This window comes from Thermobia domestica, chromosome 17 (genome assembly GCF_964235325.1).
Source record: "Thermobia domestica chromosome 17, izTheDome1.hap1.1, whole genome shotgun sequence".
Taxonomy (NCBI): Eukaryota; Metazoa; Arthropoda; class Insecta; order Zygentoma; family Lepismatidae; genus Thermobia; species Thermobia domestica.
In genome coordinates this window covers 94,332,854-94,351,843 of record NC_137470.1, presented here as the reverse complement: position 1 = coordinate 94,351,843, position 18,990 = coordinate 94,332,854, and the positions used below count along the sequence as shown (strand labels likewise).

At 36.8% G+C, this 18,990-nt stretch overlaps 1 protein-coding gene across 5 annotated transcripts in view; it reads left to right on the top strand.

Annotated features, from left to right (window-relative positions):
• LOC145673899 (piwi-like protein Siwi) overlaps positions 1 to 18,990 on the top strand; it is a 147,881-nt gene that overhangs the window by 63,563 nt on the left and 65,328 nt on the right. For all 5 annotated transcript variants that reach the window (XM_081743708.1, XM_081743704.1, XM_081743705.1 and 2 more), the window contains exon 2: positions 18,783 to 18,851. In XM_081743708.1, coding sequence (XP_081599834.1) covers positions 18,783 to 18,851 — 69 coding nt within the window. The remainder of the gene's footprint in view (positions 1 to 18,782; positions 18,852 to 18,990) is intronic.

The window sequence follows — 18,990 nt, the reverse complement described above, 5'->3', positions numbered from 1 at the left end:
TTTGGATCTTTTGGGCCAATAATTAGTTTTTAGATCAAGGCCCACAAAATTTTTGAACGGCCCCTAAATCGAGTTTTCGTATTTTCTACGAGATAAGCAAATCAAACTGAATTAACTAATAGTTTGGGTTTGGCTACACTATGTGTATTTCTCGAGATGTGAGGCCAACAAAAATTTTTTTGTTGAAATATATTGGATCTTTTAGGTCAATTGGATCAGGGACAACAACAATTTTTTAACGGCTCCTAAATTGAGTTTTCGTGTTTTCTGAGGAATAAGCACATCATACTAAGTTAAATGATAGTTTGGGTTTGGCTACACTATATGTACTTCTCGAAATATAAAGCCTACAAGAAAATTTTTGATTGAAATATATTGGATCTTTTGGCCCAATAATAAACCACTAAGATAGCTTAAAAATAAAAGACCGAACATGAAGTATTGAGATAGGTTAACACCTGGAAATATTTTGAGCTGCATATGTTTGTTTCCCGAGCTATTGGCCATGAGAGTGGGGATTTGAATTGATTTTCGATTAAGTTCTAACCACAAATTTAGTGATCAACAACTCGAGAACCAATAAAGCTGCACAAAGAAATATTGCATATGCCCAGAAAGCTCGTCAAGACCTGCTTGTGAACTGAAGCTCTGGTTTGTGAGTTATTGACCATGCAATTTAGTATTTTCACTTAGTAATTCTGAAGAAAGTAGAAAAACTTACTTCACGTAAAAGATGGAACACGTGCATTAGATTTTGGTCAAGCTAATTTCTGAAGAAAGAAAGAGGAAAGCGAAAGGTGGAACTCACCCAATTTTCCTCTACAACGGGAATCAAACCGGGGTCTCTAGCGCCGGAAGGTTGTTTAGAGAACAAAAGAATGGGGGAATTATATACCAGTATAAACTCTCTGCACTAAAATCGAATGGATGTACATGAAATAAAATAGTCTCAGATATTTTTACTGTGTTTTACACTAATGTACAAGACTTTGGATTTCCATTTTACGTATGTTGTATTTGTAGTTATTTTCTAAATAAATGTTGCTTATTTTGGAAACTTGTAGAAATATAGTTTTCGACTCTGTAGATAGCATTTAGTATTAAAAATTAATTCATCATTACGTTCAATATGTCACATGATTAGAATAAAAATATTTATTATTTCAAATTGAAATGGCCGAAAGCATATTAAAAATTTCGCGCGGTCGAAGCCGAGCCACGCAAACTGACCTAAAGGAAGATGACCGCAAACTCGGCGGTCTTCAGGGAATTACTCAGAGCGCTAGTGGTGCACAGCCTCTTTACGATAAAGGTTAGTAACACTTATTGGACGTGCTTAAAGGATAGAAGTGGTTATAAGTTCTTTTTATGTGTAAATCATACAAAGACAGAGAAAATAAGGAGAGAGGAAACTTGACATTTATTATCTGACTATAACAAGGTGAACCCTCAATAGCAATCATTTGCAAATAAGTGCTGTATGGCACCACAACTCGCTGTTCATTTTGTTTAAATCATTGAGAGAGAGAGAGAGAGAGAGAGAATAATCAATAGTGAGATAATTTAACACATTCTTTGACCAAAGAGAAGGTGAACCCTTGATAGTAGTAGGGATGCGCACGAGACAAGATTTGTGGCTGTCTCGTCTCGAAAATGTGCTGTGAAAGTGATGTCTCGACTCGAAAAATGTATATTCCTCTATTGGAAAAGCCGTGTCTCGACTCGAATTTTGCCAGGAAAATCCTGTCTCGACTCGTCTCGTGCGCATCCCTAGATAGCAGTAATTTAACACTGTCTACTTTATAACGTTACAGTATGCTGCTCTCTTTGTATGTAAATCAAATGTAGAGAGGGAGAAAAATGAGTAAGGAAGAAACATGTTAGTCTCTGATGTATAAAGGTCACCAACAAAGTTCTGTCGCTTTTTGTGGAGGCCTGTGTTCAATTTACCCTCACACCATGAGTTGAATGCGAATGGAGATAAGACGAAGATAAGTTGTTAATGTGGATATAGCCAGCATACTACCTGGTTGTGGCAGTTCAGTTACACCGTGAACTTGTTAACGACAGAGAGAACATGGGACCTCCATAGAGCATCATAAGAGCGTGTATACTGTACGAGTTCAAACTGAGGTCAAACGACGCTGCAGCGGGGAGGAAAATATGCCAGGCCTTTCGTGAGAGTGTCATGACTACGCGGACAGAGCAGCGGTGGTTTAGCAAGTTCAAGGACGGTGTCGAAACACTCGAAGGCGCGCCACGTGCCGGAAGACCAACACATATACAACATGAAGATCTTCAAGCAGCAATTGAGGCGAACAGTGGCCAGACATGTGAGGAACTAGGACTACAATTCAATGTGAGTGGAGAAGCCATTCGGTAGCACCTCCATCAACTTGGGAAGCACTACAAGTTGGATCGATGTGTCCCACATGATTTGACTCCGGGCCAGAAGGCAACGCAAGCAGACACCTGTGTTTCTTTGCTGTCTCGTCTGAGGAAGGAGCCATTTCTGGACAAGGTATTGATATGTGATGAGAAGTGGGTCTTGTACGAAGCTCGACGGCGCCATCATCATTGGTCAGCATCTCATGAACCGGTTCCAAAACCGGCAATGCACCAGAAGAATATCCTCCGGTGTGTTTGGTGGACTGCTCACTTCATCGTGCATCGAGAACTGCTACCAGCTGGTCAGAGCATCAATGCAACTGTGTACTGTAAGCCGTTGAGCTGTGTTAAAAAAAAAAAAAAACCTCAAAACTCTAGCACTTTTGAATCGCAAAGGGATCCTCCTGTTACAGGGCAACGCTAAACCCCACGTGGCTAGGATTACCCGGGACACCATTCTACGCATTGGATGGGAAACACTATTGCATCCGCCATAATCCCCGGACATTGCACTGTCCGATTATCATCTTTTCCATTGCGAATCACCATAGAGGACGCCAGATCAAATCCTTAGTAGAAGTGCAAGATGCACTTGACATCTTCTTCTTTAGGGGCCGCGGTGGCTGAGTGGTAGAGCGTTCACCTCTGGTGCTTGGGGTCCCAGGTTCAAAACCTGCTCCTGCCAAGTGAACTTTGTGGTGGACAAACACCGTGTGCGTGGGTTTTCTCGGGGTTCTCCCGTTTCCTTCCACTTTCTTCATTCCACCATTTCATTCATCTCTCATCATCACGGTCTCCATTAGCCTAACCGGCATAACGGTGGGACGTAAAATTAAAAAAAAATCATTTTGACATCTTCTTCGTTTCACGGCCTACCATATTCTGCCGCGATGGAATCCATTACCTTCCAGAACGTTGACAGAATGTCGTCGATGCTTATGGGGACTATTTTTGATCTTCCAGGTACGTCTTAGGTGACATATCGATGTTCTAATTAGGTTGGTGAAAAGGAACGACAGAACTTGTTTGGTTACCTTTATAGATAAGAAAGATTTGACAATTTTAATTTAACGTCCAATGATTAAATACTTTAGGCTAAAGGAGACGGGTAGTTAATTAAAGTGAATGATTGTGAAATAGTGGGGAAGGAAATGAAAGAACAACAAGAGAATCTCTGTGCACAAATTCACGTGGGCTGGAATCGAATCAAATACCCCTCTCAACAATAGTGAAAGCTAAACCATAAACCTTTCTTCTATTCTATTATTGACGCATTAAAGAAATACAGTATTATGCTTATTTGACTTTTATATGAGATATCTAATGTTTTATTCACTTGAATTTCACATTTTATATTTTCTTATTTTGACAGAACCGTGGTTATTATTTCGACTAAAGAAAAACGTTTTTCCCAACAAGTAAAAGGTTTACTGTGTAGCAAATGTTTCGATGATTCATATTTCACAGCTTCCTTTATGAAATTACCCAAATCAGAAACACCACTCAGACTCTCACTAGTGGATCCGGAAGGGGAGACGGATAGCCTCCTGGACGAAATAATGTAGGCTTGAAATGTGGAGTTTTTAATCTAATCAGAATAAAGTAGTACATTATTTTATATACAGGGTGTTTCGAAACAACACCAACAACGTTTGGGACGTTGTTCCTGACACCAAGATAAGACGAAAAGTATAGACCAATCTGAGTGCACAAATGCTTCCTTTCGGAGTTATAGGTTGCCAAACACATGAAAAAATGAACTTTGAAGGTCCATAGCTCCAAAACTATGGGACTACCGTAGTCGTATCAAGACTTCACTTAGGAACTAATATGTGCGTTATCCAAATATACATGTTTCAGAATCCTTAAGGTACTCATGCAACAATTTTTATACAGGCAGTTTGCCTACGGGCATATTATTTGAAGTACTCACCAACTACCTCTGTAAAAATTATTGCGAAAGTACCACAGGATTGTGAAACTTAGATATTTAGATTGAGCACATATTAAAGTGACGTCTTGATGCGACTACGGTAGGTTCCATAGTTTTGGAGCTATGGACCTTTGATGTTCATTTTCACATGTTTTCTGCAGCCTACAACTCCGAAAGGAAGCATTTATGCACCCAGGTTGGTCTATACTTTTCGTCTTATCTTTGTGTCAGAAATAACGTCCCAAACGTTGTCGGTGTTGTTTTGAAACACTCTGTATAGGACGATGAAAAGACAGCCTTTTCAGGGACGATCGCTCACATTGTTCCCACTGGATCCGACACACTTTTGTTAAAAACATAATACACACAAAACAATACATTTTATTTGTTAAAGAGTACTTAGAAAGTCAAGAAAAATTGTCATATCACGAAGACTGAAATGCTCATGAGGGATCACTAGTTGTCACTTTTATGAAAAGCATTGTAGTAGGTCGTCTCCGTTTCAGAGAGCAGCGTTGTTCGTAAGTGAATCGATATACGAGAGTTGTTAATTAAAAAATCCGAATTGTTTGTGGTACCATTAGCGCTGACATGTACTAAAATATAGAAATAGGACTACGATACCTTGTTGAAGCTCAACACTTTCCAGAACTAGGTCTTTTACTTACAGGAGCAGTTCGACTTAGAAATGCATTTTTTACAAATTATTCCTTTTGTAGGGTTGAAAATTCTAAAAGGAATGGTATTTGTTTGATCTCGATACGTTCAGTAGTTAGCGAGATTTTGTGATGACGTCATACGTAAGGAAACCGTGAGAGCATTCTTCCATACACACAGTGCCAAGTATTTCATTTATGAGTGGTACGGTGGCAATTTCTAAAGTGATATTTCCTTTTCCAGAATTGATTGCAGACTTAGAAATGTCATTTGCATGTAGAAAATAATATCTGATGGTGGGCTACACAAAAGTTTTTGTAATATTATAAAACGTAGTTTTTTCTACAAAGCATAAGTTCGGCATTTTGAAAAGGAACTAACAGTTTCGATACCAATACTATTTAAAAAGATGATGGACGAGATTGCTACAACACCTAAATACCATTTCTTTAATAATGGTTCCGATTCCCAAACATAAGTATGTTCATTTTCATGTTTTGTTGCATTTTTAATAATGACCCTATAATTTTGTGCTTGAAAGTATGTACAGGAGCGTGGCATATGCGGCAAAAATAAAATAACATCTTTAAAGTTTGCCAGAATACAAAAAATACTTTACCGGTTAAATTTGTTTCATTCACATTGCTCTCTGCGGAACAACTCTCTTCACCCGTTTCGTCATCATTGTCACTTGATACAGAAAAATGAAATGGTGAACCAATGTCCTGAGGAACACTGTTATTGCCACTGGTTCCTTCTACAATCCGGTATATTGCACTCCCCAATTACATTGTATAGTAATTGTATTTGTATTTATTTCTAAAACAGTACCTTTAAAATCATGAATGACACCGTCGCTATTAACCTCTAATGCCCCGTCTTGACTACAACCGTCAATTGCGTTTTGTACTTTTTTTTTTTTTTTTTTTTTTTTTTTTTTTTTTACGTAGGTAACTGGACGTACATCGGCACTTGTTCAATGGCTCGGATTCTAAACCTTTCAATAATATACTTGGAACAGCATTCTTTCTCAGTTTGCGTGTAAATGATTCTCCTGGCATTAGCTTTTTTTCAGTAAACATGACTGCTCGAAGTCGGACTTTTCAAGATGTTTGGAAGAAACACGAGTGTTTTTATTTGGCACAATTTTCTTTTTATTAATTTTCTTGAGCCATAATTTATATCGATCTGGTGATTTCTCACGACTTGGAAGCGTAAAAAAAGATATTTTATATCCTTCGGCTTTAGCCGCACAAGAAATACAACCGAAAACACAGCACGTGCTGTACTAACATGTGTTTTCTACTTCGCACCAGTGTTTCTTTAAAAAAAAAATGTTCCCGGGGGCACACTTAGTATTCGGAAGGCAAGATATTATCTTCACACGGTACTACTCTATAAACGTATTATTTTGGTCCCCTCCGGGGGAGGGTGGGGCCACTCTCAACATGTATGAAAGAAACTGCTTCGCACAACAGTATGTAATCACTGCTCTCTCTGTTCTAATACTACTGCTGTAGGGAAAACAACTAACAAAAACGTTCCTCAAGAATTCAGCACAAAGGAAGAGTGCTAACGAACCCAAAACAATCTATTTAAAATCCACTGCACTAGGTTTATGAGCTGCGCACAAGTGAGTAGTTGCTGACTCACATTGAATTCCTTGCTAGACCACGTGTGACGTCAGCATTTGCGATTCATAAAAAGCAAACGCCTATAGAAGCTAAACGAGACGGCCTATCGAGATTTTAAAAAATACGTGTCTCTTATTTTTTAAAACTCTATTGCACCAAACTTTTTTTTTAACTCGAACTGCTCCTTTGCAAATGTACGTTTCTTCGCACTACAGATAAACGATTAGACAACATTTGACTTCATATGAAAGACTCAGCACAAGTATAAAACTATAGAAGTAGATATACCACCAATTTCTATGCTCCTACGATCAGTATTGCTAATCAAAACAGAAACAGTAGAACATCGTGAGAGTATATAATGTAAGTGCGATGTAGGTTAATTATGAATACAATATAACACACACAAAACTACTTTTATGCTATCATTTGTGTAAGAAGCATCTTTCAGAAAGGCGTTGAATTGGCCATTTCTGTTTTCTTGTCGTTATTGCTTCTGCAGTATGTTCTGCACAGAAAACTTCAGTTTAGTTAAAATACATAGAGATGGTAATGCTAAAATATGGCATCATCTATCGAAGGCAAACTTTGGGTTGTAAGGAACGTTTAGGGGTAGATAAATAAATATTTATAACATGCGCATTCTAATCCTAGCAGAAAATATTTGCCAAAAACCCCGGTGCTTTCAACAGCTCTTGGACGCCCAAAGAACTTGGCATACAAGAGGCAAGAAAGAAAAATATACATCTGAGTGACGCGCACATACAGTTTCCAATTGTTCAAGCAAGGCGGGAGGCCCTTGCATCCAGAACAGGAAATTTTAATAGAAATAATAGTGCTAAATTAATTGTAAGCAAACAATTTTATTTATAAAAAATAATGTATTTTTTCATGTGAGCAGGGATGTCAGGCAATCCGGCATTGTTTAACGGTACGCCACTGTCACCTAGCAAATGTGATGACATATTAATCCTCCATTATCTTATTCCATTTTCTGGATAGTGATTAGATAAAATCACTTTCTGTCCTTCTTCTAATGTTACGAGGATCTTTCCGTATGCAGTTCATATTATCTTACAGTCTCTGATATGTACGGTACACTCACTTCCAGATTACTCATTTTCGTCAATGATATGAACATCGTAGTGGCAGAGCCGAGCCTAGGCAACTGCCTCCTTTCTCTAGAAAAAACAAATCTTAAAAGCTACGATTTTAAGTATGCTACTCCATCATGAACAACGAAGGGTAGGGAAAAAGCATTCGCGCTCACCTAAGGTACTCACTTGACAATTTTTATAGAGGGAGTTCTGCTACGGGCATATAATTTCAAGTACTCACCAACCACCTCTATAAGAATTGATGCGGAAGTACCGCAGGATTCTGAAACTTGGATATTTGGATAGAGCTTGGATACTGGTTCCTAAGTAAAGTCTTGACCCGACTACTGTAGGTCCCATGGATTTGGAGCTATGGACCTCTAAATTTCACTTTTTTTTTCATGTTTTCGGGAGCCTATAACTCCGAAAGTAAGAATTGGTGCACCCAGCTTGGTGTATACTTTTTGTCTTATCTTGGTGTCAGGAGTCACCTCGCAAACGTTGTCGGCGTTGTTTTGAAACACCCTGTATATATATAAATGGGTCATCTTCAGATTTTCAAAATTTTTTCTGCCCTTTGTTTCCAAGATATCAGATTGAAATTTTGCACACACATTGTGTACATAACTATGTAATTTTAAGAGTTTTATGTGAACACAGGCCCTAGCCAGAGGGTCGCAAAAATTTTGAATTGTTTTTTCGAAAACCTCCCGATTTTCCCTTTTCTGGCGTATAATACAGACAAGCGAGTGTTACGGTTGGAAAGGATGCTCTGTTCTGAAAAAAAGAAATGAGGTATGAACCATGATCCTACGATAAATAATAACGAAGCAGTAGTTGTTTGAGTGGAAGCCTAAACTTTACCTCAAAAAATGGAAATCGTGAAAGGGACATGTAAATCTGGCCAGTCTAGAAAGTTTGTGTTCATTTTGATCCTGGGAATGACGGGGTCTATATCACAAAAGTGATTTCGAATAATTTTTACATATTATTTCAGTAAGTTGGATGTTCGCTTTCAGAACGTTTGTTTTTCTTCTTGTAGAAAAGAATGGTAGATTATTGGGGGACGCATAATATTATCCGCTGTAACACTTTGGAAATGTTAACTAGTTCATAGTAAAAATAGACTGAGAGCAAATTATATTAGTCTAATATATTGACAGAGAAAATACTCATGTCGTCTCATGTAAGAAAGAAAAAAAAAAACACAAAAGGAATTGTATTTTCCCTTTAGGGATGCACGTCTCCTTCTTGGTCTGCCATTCGGGGCCACTTAAAGTTTATATTTCTTCGTTCTCTCACAGAAGGGTGGAATGTTCCGAGTAACGTTAAATACTAGGCGCTGCTACACTTGAGGATATTACCTAATTGAACTAACAATAGGCTGAGAGCAGACTATTAGTCTAACATATTGACAAAAAATGCTTTTGTCGTCTGACGAAATAACAAAGAAAGATTTATCTTTTCCCTTGAGGGGCGTGTTCCCCCTTCTAGATCTGCCACAGAGGCTTTATATCTCTTCATTCTTGTATGAACGAATGAATATGCATGAAGCGTAAAATTGTTTACCCAATGTAAAACTCGGAAGTATTAGCTACTTTGTACTAACAACAGTTTTGTGAGCTGATGATTAGTCTAGTACAGGGTTTCTCAACCTGGGGGTCGCGAATATGAGCGGAAGAAATAACATAATTTACCGGAAAATATTTTTAATTATTATTTTGAATTTTGTTCTGATAGACATATTTTTATTTTTATACATACTGTTAAGAACAAAAAAAATCTACTAAACATTTTCAACAGGTGCAGAGTTGTTTAAAAATCAATTTAAATAAAAGAGTTACGATATGAAACTAATGAGAACTGCATAGTGATATACCAGAAAAATACAAATGCAACAAAACCTGCATATTGAAATACAATTAAGCTTGAAAGCTAATAAGATACCTGAACATGGTGTGTTTCTTACCTTTGATAGTAACACAAGAATTTTTCAGTAAAATTTGGTTTTCCAACAACAGTTTAGTTCAGTTATTTGTTGCTACTCTTCAAAGAAGCATTTAGTAGAATCAACACTTGCATGGACGTCTCTGGCAAGTTAAAATTGGGTGAACGGGGACAACTAGAATGTTACTAGACACCAATTGATTTTACATCAAAATTATGAATAAATGTTAATTTACTTGAATTATGAGCTAACTTTATCGTCCCACTACCTTTACCAACAATATTGATAGGCTAAACAGTACATTTCCACCAGTACTTGTTGTTCATTTGTTTCCGCTGGTTTCGAAAATCGTGAGTTCCATATGGAACTTACAGTCGTTATATTTTGTATTGACTTATAAGTATTATAATGGAAGAGAGAATTCCACTTTTTTATGTTTCTGAAAGAAGGAACTTTGAAGTCCAAATTGATCAAAGATAAGTAAGAGAGGGAAAATTATTTGCATGAAAATAAAGTGAAACATCCACGAAAATGTGACTTTAGATCCTTGCACTTATGTTTAGCACAGTAGTAATAAAATCACTTAATCAACCTATTCAGCATTAAGTAATTTTTTCCATTACTATCACAAATTTTAGTTTACATACAATATGGTCTTTACTTAACTCCTTCGCCTTGACATACGAATTATACTCTTAATACTATCTATTAATTTGTTTTTTTCTTTATCTTCCTTGTTTTCCTTCTACCATACTTGTATGTCATTCGGAATATAATTTATTCTCCAACAATGTCTTAATATCTTTATTTTACTTCAATTTATATTCTTTTTACGCATTATTCGTGTTTTGTGCACAGTGACGGACCTGTGCTTGTATGTAAACTTGCAAGTGAACGAAAAAATCTAGCGTGTATCGATTTGTCATGTAGGACACACACTAGACTTTCTGGTAATTAGTAAGAGAATCACTTTTTAAAATATGAATTATATCTCTGTTAATTTATGTAGTCGGATATCTAACAGTAATATAATCGCAACCATAAATACACATACATGGATTAAAACTAATTACAGTTCCACATCACAAATTATAACAAATACTATGCAGTATTACTATTTTCACTTGAAGCGATGGAACAATAAAATTTAGTTTAAATATATAAGGTCAAAGAAAAAGTATTGTTCAGGGACTAATATATATAAAACTATTCTTATCAGAGTATAAACACCTCATCCAGTTAATTTTCAGGAGGTAAGGTGTCAAGGACCGACGAGACGTTACCACGTTGGATAGAAACAGATATGCTCTGTATTAAAAAAGATGTGGAGCGAACTTTGCCGGAAACACAAGAAATGCGTCTTCCAACCTCCCTAATGAATTCAAGACTTCTTTCACCCCAAGCACCACTGGTTTAATAGCGATTTTAATTGTTTTAGATTTATTTTGGAGAAAGAACCATCATGCAGCAAGCGCCGGAAAATTCCCGTAATTGAACGTACAAAGTATCGGAAATGAACTGCAACAATAAAACCATTTATTTTTCGCTGGAAAATACTTATTTCATGTAACACATTTTGAAACATGTATTTTATAAAACATAAATTATATCTTTGTTTTAATTTAATATATTTGTTATTCATATTGGGCGAACGTCACTGAGGCTCCTGGGATGACTCGATCTACATTTATTCGTTTGTCTGCCTGTACCTCACACTACAGAGTACAACTTTTGGTCTTTTAAGTTCAAATTTTCAGGGTACAAGCACGAGACACTCTAAATTTTCAGTATAGATTTTGGCGGCATTCCAACGTAAAATTTCACAATGGCGGACATTTTTTTTTCAAAATAGCGGATAATCACGCTACAGAGCGCAATTTTCGATCTTCTAAGTTGAAATTTTGAGGGTAGAAGCACAAGACATTCTAAATTTTCTGTATAGATTTTCTCGGCGATCCAATGTAAAATTTCGAAATGGCGGTGATTTTTTTTTTTCAAAACAGCAGTGAATAGAAAACTGTTGCAAATTGTGACAATTACAATCTTGAAATATAAATCACAATTTTTAAAACTTTTACCCCAAAGACATTGAAACCCAATTAAACCCGAAAATAACCATATGGGCCCAGGTTGGTTGGTTTTTTTCAAACCCTGATATCATGAGAACTCCGCAATAGGTATATTAAAATCACATATAAGCTTATTAGAAACCAGAAATTATAAGGGGGTCGCTGGCAAGAGGATGTGATAAAGTGGGGGATAAACTGATGTGAAAACCACTGATCTACTATATTGAGAGAGAGAAAAAAACTTGTGTCGCTGAAATAGCATAAAAAGTTGCATTTTCACTTCTGGATCCACCACTGAATCGAAGTACAGAAAGATGTAATTTACTGCGACAGCTATCAGGAGAATACGGTGGATGAAGAAGTTTTATATAGCAGATCATGGACTTTTCAGAGCATGCAGTGAAGTGCATAATGTAAGCGTGCATTGAGGTGAAACTTATATATAGTATTATAAGTATTATATTATATAGTATTATATACAGTAGATATATATATATATATATATATATATATATATATATATATTTGGTCTAGGAATTAATTCGTGCGGTTGGTACGCACACATTGAAGCTGTAGTACAAACACAAAATACATAAATACCTTAAGAAAAATATTGTCCATCGCTAGCCACCACTTTCGCCCATCTGTCAGGCAATGTACGGATTCCGTGGCGAAAGAAGTCCTCATCCTTGGAAGCGATCCAGTCAGAGACCCATGTTTCGATATCTTCTGAAGAAGTAAACCGCTGTCCAATCAAATCGTTGTTCATGCAATCGAACAAGTAGTAGTCCGAAGGAGCAACGTCTGGTGAATACGGCGGGTGGGGTAAAACTTCCCATCCGACATTTTCTAAATAGGTTTTGACCGGTTTTGCGACATGTGGGCGAGCGTTATCATGTTGAACAATAAGTTTATCATGTCTGTTCTCCCATTCTGGTCGTGTTCTGGCCAGAGCTTGCTTCAAACGCATTAATTGTCGTCGATAACGTTCTCCATTCATAGTTTCACCCGGTTGCAGCAGCTCATAGTACACCACACCTTTCATATCCCACCATATGCACAGCATAACCTTTGCACAGTGAATATCTCGTTTTGGTTGTGATGGACCTGGTTCACCTGGTTTCACCCAGGCCTTTTTTCGTTTAGGGTTCTCGTAATAGATCCACTTCTCATCACCCGTAATAATTCGATGCAGAAACCCCTTTGTCGTGCTCTGTCGTTGAAGCAGCAATTCGCAAATGGTTTTTCGTCTTTCAACGTCTCTGTCTTTCAATTCATGTGGAACCCAATGTGACATCTGTTGAATCATTCCCATGGCTTTCAAGCGTTTGGAGACTGTTGTTTGATCAACGCCTAATGCTGCTGCAAGTTGTTCCTGCGTTTGACACGAATCCTGCTCGAGCAATGCTGTCAATTCTTCGTCTTGAAATGTTTTTGGCTGTCCAGCTCGCTCTTGGTCTGCCAAGCCGAAATCACCACTTCTAAACCGTGCAAACCACTTCTGACACGTTCGCTCAGCTAGAGCATGGTCACCATACACTTCCACCAAAATACGATAACTTTCAGTCGCACTTTTCTGCATGTTAAAGTTATGCAGCAGGACACCTTATCAGGCTAAACACTTTATCAGGCACAAATTGCGCCATGTTCACTTAACTACAAACTGGTGTTGTTGACGCTTTAATCCACTGCCCTATACTACGAACGATACGCGATGACAGGGGTTTGCAACACATGTGTGGATACACGGAACTGTGGGACGCTCCGTTCGTTGCGCCATCTCTTGTCCACCCGCACGAATTAATTCCTAGACCAAATATATATATATATATATATATATATACGATCATAACTGATTGCTTATGGACAGATTTACAGTACATTTCACGGAATTCAATATTATAACGATCCGAAGTGATGCTTTTTACGACAGAAGTTATAAATGCATATTGTAATCAACCTATTATTATTATTATTATTATTATTATTATTATTAGTGTAGTAGCAGTAGTAGTAGTAGCAGTAGCAGCAGCAGCAGGAGGAGGAGGAGCAGGTGGCGGCGGCGGCGGCGGCTTAGACAATGGCTTTCCCAATAGTGACGGAGAATCAGTGAATGCAATGAGGCCTCTCTCCTGCCTCCCACCTCAGATTCTAAGGATCAGTAGAAACAGACCTTCTGAAAAGATTCGTGCTATTTAAGATGAAATATGTATACACTATGACAGTTGTTTGACGGATCTGTGCAACAGTTGAGATGGAAAAGTAAGACTCATAATTGCCTTATGAGTTCACATCGCAAACAAGAACCACCGTCTGAAGATGTGAAATTATCGGAGTGTACGAAATAATCGGAAAAGTTTCCTATCTCTATTGTCACTTGTGATGAAAACGGATGTGCTACGACAATCACAAAAGATGAGGACAGTTTTTGGATCGTGATCGATGTCCAGGATAGATTCCATAACCATCCCTTCAACCGTAGGAGGTTTTGTTGGTGCTATCGTAATCTAATACAGCATCATATCTTTCTTATTTGAAGTGAAACTATTACTTCGGATCGTTATATCGTTGAACTCCGTGAAATGCACTGCAAACTTGTCCACATGCAACCGACAATGATGGTCGACACTGTTCTAAGTTTCACTTCAGTGCACACTTACATTGTGCACTTCAATTCACGCTCTCAAAGCACGAGACAGACTGTCCATAAGTTGCAATATAAAACATTTCTTAACCCACTGTATTCTCCTGAGATCTTACATCTGGTATTCGATCACTTCTGTCAGGGAAGAGCTCGCCTGATGACCGAACGATGCAACGTGTGGTTCACTACTTCGCAACGCAGACTCCAGACGTCTTCCGTCATGAAATCCAATTCTTCGTTGAGACATGGCAAAAATCTGTAGCTTTAGCTTAGGATTACTGACTAGCATGGTATTGTAGTTTGCAAGTTTAGCTTTAGAAGTGATACATGTTACTAGGACATTTTTAGTCGCAGCAACAATATTTTCATAATCAACCTTAATAACACTGTTTCTGTTTGTTAGACTTCTGGTTTGATTCGTTGATCACAATTTCTTGCGCTGACGTCATATCTAAATCTTAACTCTGAATCAATTTGTACATTAGCTCCCACCGGAAATCGAATCCGGCTCCATGCTATTTACCTGCTTGGCCACAAAGAGGCAAATCAGATTTTTCGTTTCGATTTGGTTAGGAATGTTGTGAATACGAAGATGTGTCTAAAGAACGCGCCGTAGAATAAGAAGATACGCGCCGACGCATAAGTTGATAATCTATGATCAAAGATATTCAACGAAATATTGTTAGTGTTTTCTCAAGCTAGAAAAGAAAGGTTGCTTACACCATTTCCTTGTTTCCTTTTAATATCAGTATTTCATTTTCCTGTTGGGTCGCGGTGGCTCAATCGTAGAGCGCTCACCTCTGGTCCGTAGGGTCCTGGGTTTGATCCCAGCTCGCGCCAAGTGAACTTTGTGGTGGACAAACACCGTGTGCGTGGGTGCGTATGCTATTCTTTGAAGTACTCCTATTTCACGCACCTGAATGTATAAAATTTATTCATTTATTTAATTATTTGGAAATTCATCCTTTACTCCGTAGCCAAACTTGTGGGTATGACCGCACTCCTTGCTTAGTATGCAGTTATAAACAAAGTATATTTTTTAACATGCTGAAAAGTTAAAAGTAAAGTTTGATAACGACAATCCTTTATATTTAATTTATGCTAGTGAGACTACTGCTTGTCTGTGCTTTAGTTTCTCTCTTTCTCTGTTTACGTCAGTTTAAAGTGAATCTGTCTGCTGTGCAACTAAGGGGAAAAGGTGATAGGAGCAAGTATAAATTAGCTGTTGCCGATATTACTTTGCTTCTAAGTAGATACGTAGATTAAAAGAAAGGCTTAACAAAAGTTAGTTTTTACTATATTGTTTCGGTTGATATGAATATGAAAATTTTACAGGTATCTTACTATTATAAAAAGAATGAAAAAATAAAAGAAAGAAGAGGGAATGGGATTCGATTCGGTGTCAAAATGCTTTGCGAACTTGTAATTTTTTATTCTACTCACTCGACATGTTGACTGTGTTGAATAAGCTTCCTAGTTTACACCGTACATTGAGCTTCCCTAGACGTAGCGCGTCGCTTTGAGACTGAAGAAGGGAGTTTTACTTTTTATTTCTATATATATGTATGAAATCTTTAATATATGTTTGGCAAACAATCCAGACACTAGGTTTAAACCAATAGATTCAATATTTTACTTTCTTCCCTCCTTCCTTTTCATCCCTTACCCAGCTCGTTGAATGCAATTTCTGAATTTTCTTTCGCTACTAAAAAGTCCCTCGAAAGCACGATTGCCAGGATTCACTCCATCAATCTTAATGTTGTTTTCTTGCTTATGTTTTTTGTTCTAATATTTTTTGGGAACGTTTTCATACAAGGAATGTTTTCTATCATCTCCACTTACTAATTTCTCAACTTGATCCAAAGGCCGAAGGAAAAGTAAATAATTGCGAAAAATTGTAAACTACAGTATAAGCGCAAGATTTAATGAGCATGGGTGTACCCTATACACATGTTATCCTTTTTTCTTTCTGTGTATTTCATAAAAATTAACTTACCATACAGACCAAACTAAGTGAATATTAGCGCTTTCGACATTTTGCTCTGCAATTACAAGGTTCTTCACTCAGATTTCGCAGCCTAACATCCTAAGTAGGATTTGGTTGAGATTTTTCTAACTTAGCACGCGAATAGTGGAATGGTTCCTTCAAACATTGAGGCCCTGGCCTATTACCAAAACTCTTTTTCATCTTACATCATTAATGTCTGTAATGTAAAATGGCTTCATCTGGGTATTTGTTAATAAATTACAATAATATTAACGTTTCTAGTGTAAAATTGCTTTATCAGCTGTGCCTGAGACTGTTAATAAATAATAATAATATTAAATGAGTATTCACATGTCCATAGTATCTCGAAGCAAATTCGAAATATTCGTAAATGTTTTCCTGAAATACAGTTAATCGAGTCCCGGTCCAGTCCAGAGTTTGCCCAAGTGGGCCTAGCCCGAAAAATCCCACCGGGTTTTTTCGGGTTGGACCCACCTGAAAAAAACCACCTGGGTTTTTGAGCTTTTTGTTACTATATTATTGGTACAACTATGGTGACCACATTGAAAGTGATTTTTATCAGATTTTGGGCTTCCTATGAGCAAATTAGATGCTTTCGTGTTAAGATATACAAAATTCAACATAAGACCATTATAAAGTACTGAATGCACTGAATGAATTAAAAAAACAAAAACTTAGCTTGAGATAATTGTAGAACAAATTAATGTATGGATTATGCTTACAGTCTATTTGAAGTAAACATGCAATTTTATATTTTAGAAAATACTTTCTGTGAATAGTGTGCTCGCCGACTCGGCGAAGCCGAGGGACGTTATCCTTCATACGTTTGACGGATTTCAGGCCATAGTCACCAGTACTACCAGTAAATATTTAAATACATTAGTAAAGCTATTAGTATTTTTTCCTATGTTTGACGATAACACAAGTATTCTTCAGTAAAATTTGGTTTTCCAACAACAATAGTTAAGTTCAGTCATTAGTTGCTACTTTTCAAATAAGCATTCTGTAGAATCAACACCAGCAATATGGTAAAAATTCTTGTCAAATTTCGGAGTTCCGAACACTACGTAATGCTTACTATTTCAAGTGCTGAATCCAAACTTCCGTACTAGTGGAAATTTCGATATACAGTAAAGAAAGCTGCGTTTTCGGGAAAAACCCGTCGTGAAAGAAGTGCTCGGGAAATTCCCGCAATTGAACACACAAAGCATCGCAAATGAATACTTCAACAATAAGACTATTTTACGCTGGAAGATATTTAATTTCATTTTAAGGCATTTTGAAACATTTACTTTATAAAATATGAATTATATCTTCGTTAATTGTTTTAAATTAATTTTCGGGAAAGAATCGTCTTGCAACAAATGCTCGGGAAATTGCCGTAATTGAACGCAGAAAGCATCGGAAGTGAACTTTAACAATAAAACCATTTATTTTACGCTGGAAAATATTTGTTTCATATAAGACATTTTGAAACATTTATTTTTATAAAATATGAATTATATTTTTGTTTAAATTAATATAGTGTATTTGGTATTCTTATTTGTCGAACGTTACATCTACATTTGTTCGTTTGTCTGCCTGTACCACACACACACACACTACAGGGTACAACTTTCGGGCTTTTAAGTTTAAATTTTCAGGGAACAAGCACGAGACATTCAAAATTTCCTGTATAGATTTTGGTGGCATACCAACATAAAATTTCAAAATGGCGGCCTTTTTTCCAAAATAGTGGGTATGTACGCTACAAAGTGCAATTTTCGGTCTTTTAAGTTTAAATTTTCCGAGTAGAAGCACCAGAAACTTTAAATCCGCCATATATATTTTGGAAGCAATCCAAATTAAAATTTCAAAATGGCGGCCATTTTTCAAAATATCGGGTATCCACTTTACAGGGTACAATTTTCGAATTTCTAAGTTCAAATATTGAGGGTAGAAGCACGAGACATTCTAAATTTGCAATATAGATTTTCTCGGCTATCCAATGTAAAATTTCAAAATGGTGGCCATTTTCTTCTAAAACAGCAATGAATAAGGAATTGTTGCAAGTTGAGACAATGACAATCTTGAAATATAAATCACATTTTAATATTTTTACCCCAAAGACATTGAAATATTTCGAAAAAGCCCAATTGAACCCCAAAAAACCCATATGGGCCCAGGTGGGTTCTGTTTTTTTTTCAAAAATACTCGGGTTTTTTCAAACCCTGGTCCAGTCAGTCAATTTTTCACTCTTTGTATGTGATTGAACTCACATCTATAGAGGATATGGTGTGTTAAAGAATCGGCTGTTTCCTCTTTCATTAATATCTATAATTCCTTCGTTAGATGTATTTCAATATTGAAATGTAAATTTATCAAAGAATTAACGTTTAGTGAGTGTATTTTTTCTGCTTTTTAGGTTCACGCAAAATGAACACTCCAGCTGATACTGGAATGGTTGAAAGGTATTCACCTTTAGATAAGCAAGGTAAGCTCTAGACTATAAAATTAGTGTTAAGTTTTAAAAATTGCCAATTTTAAAGTTAGAAGTATGTTACATGATGTTGTAGGAAACCTGAATTATGTTTTGGTTTATCTGTTGACATACTCTGTGTGTATATATTCTT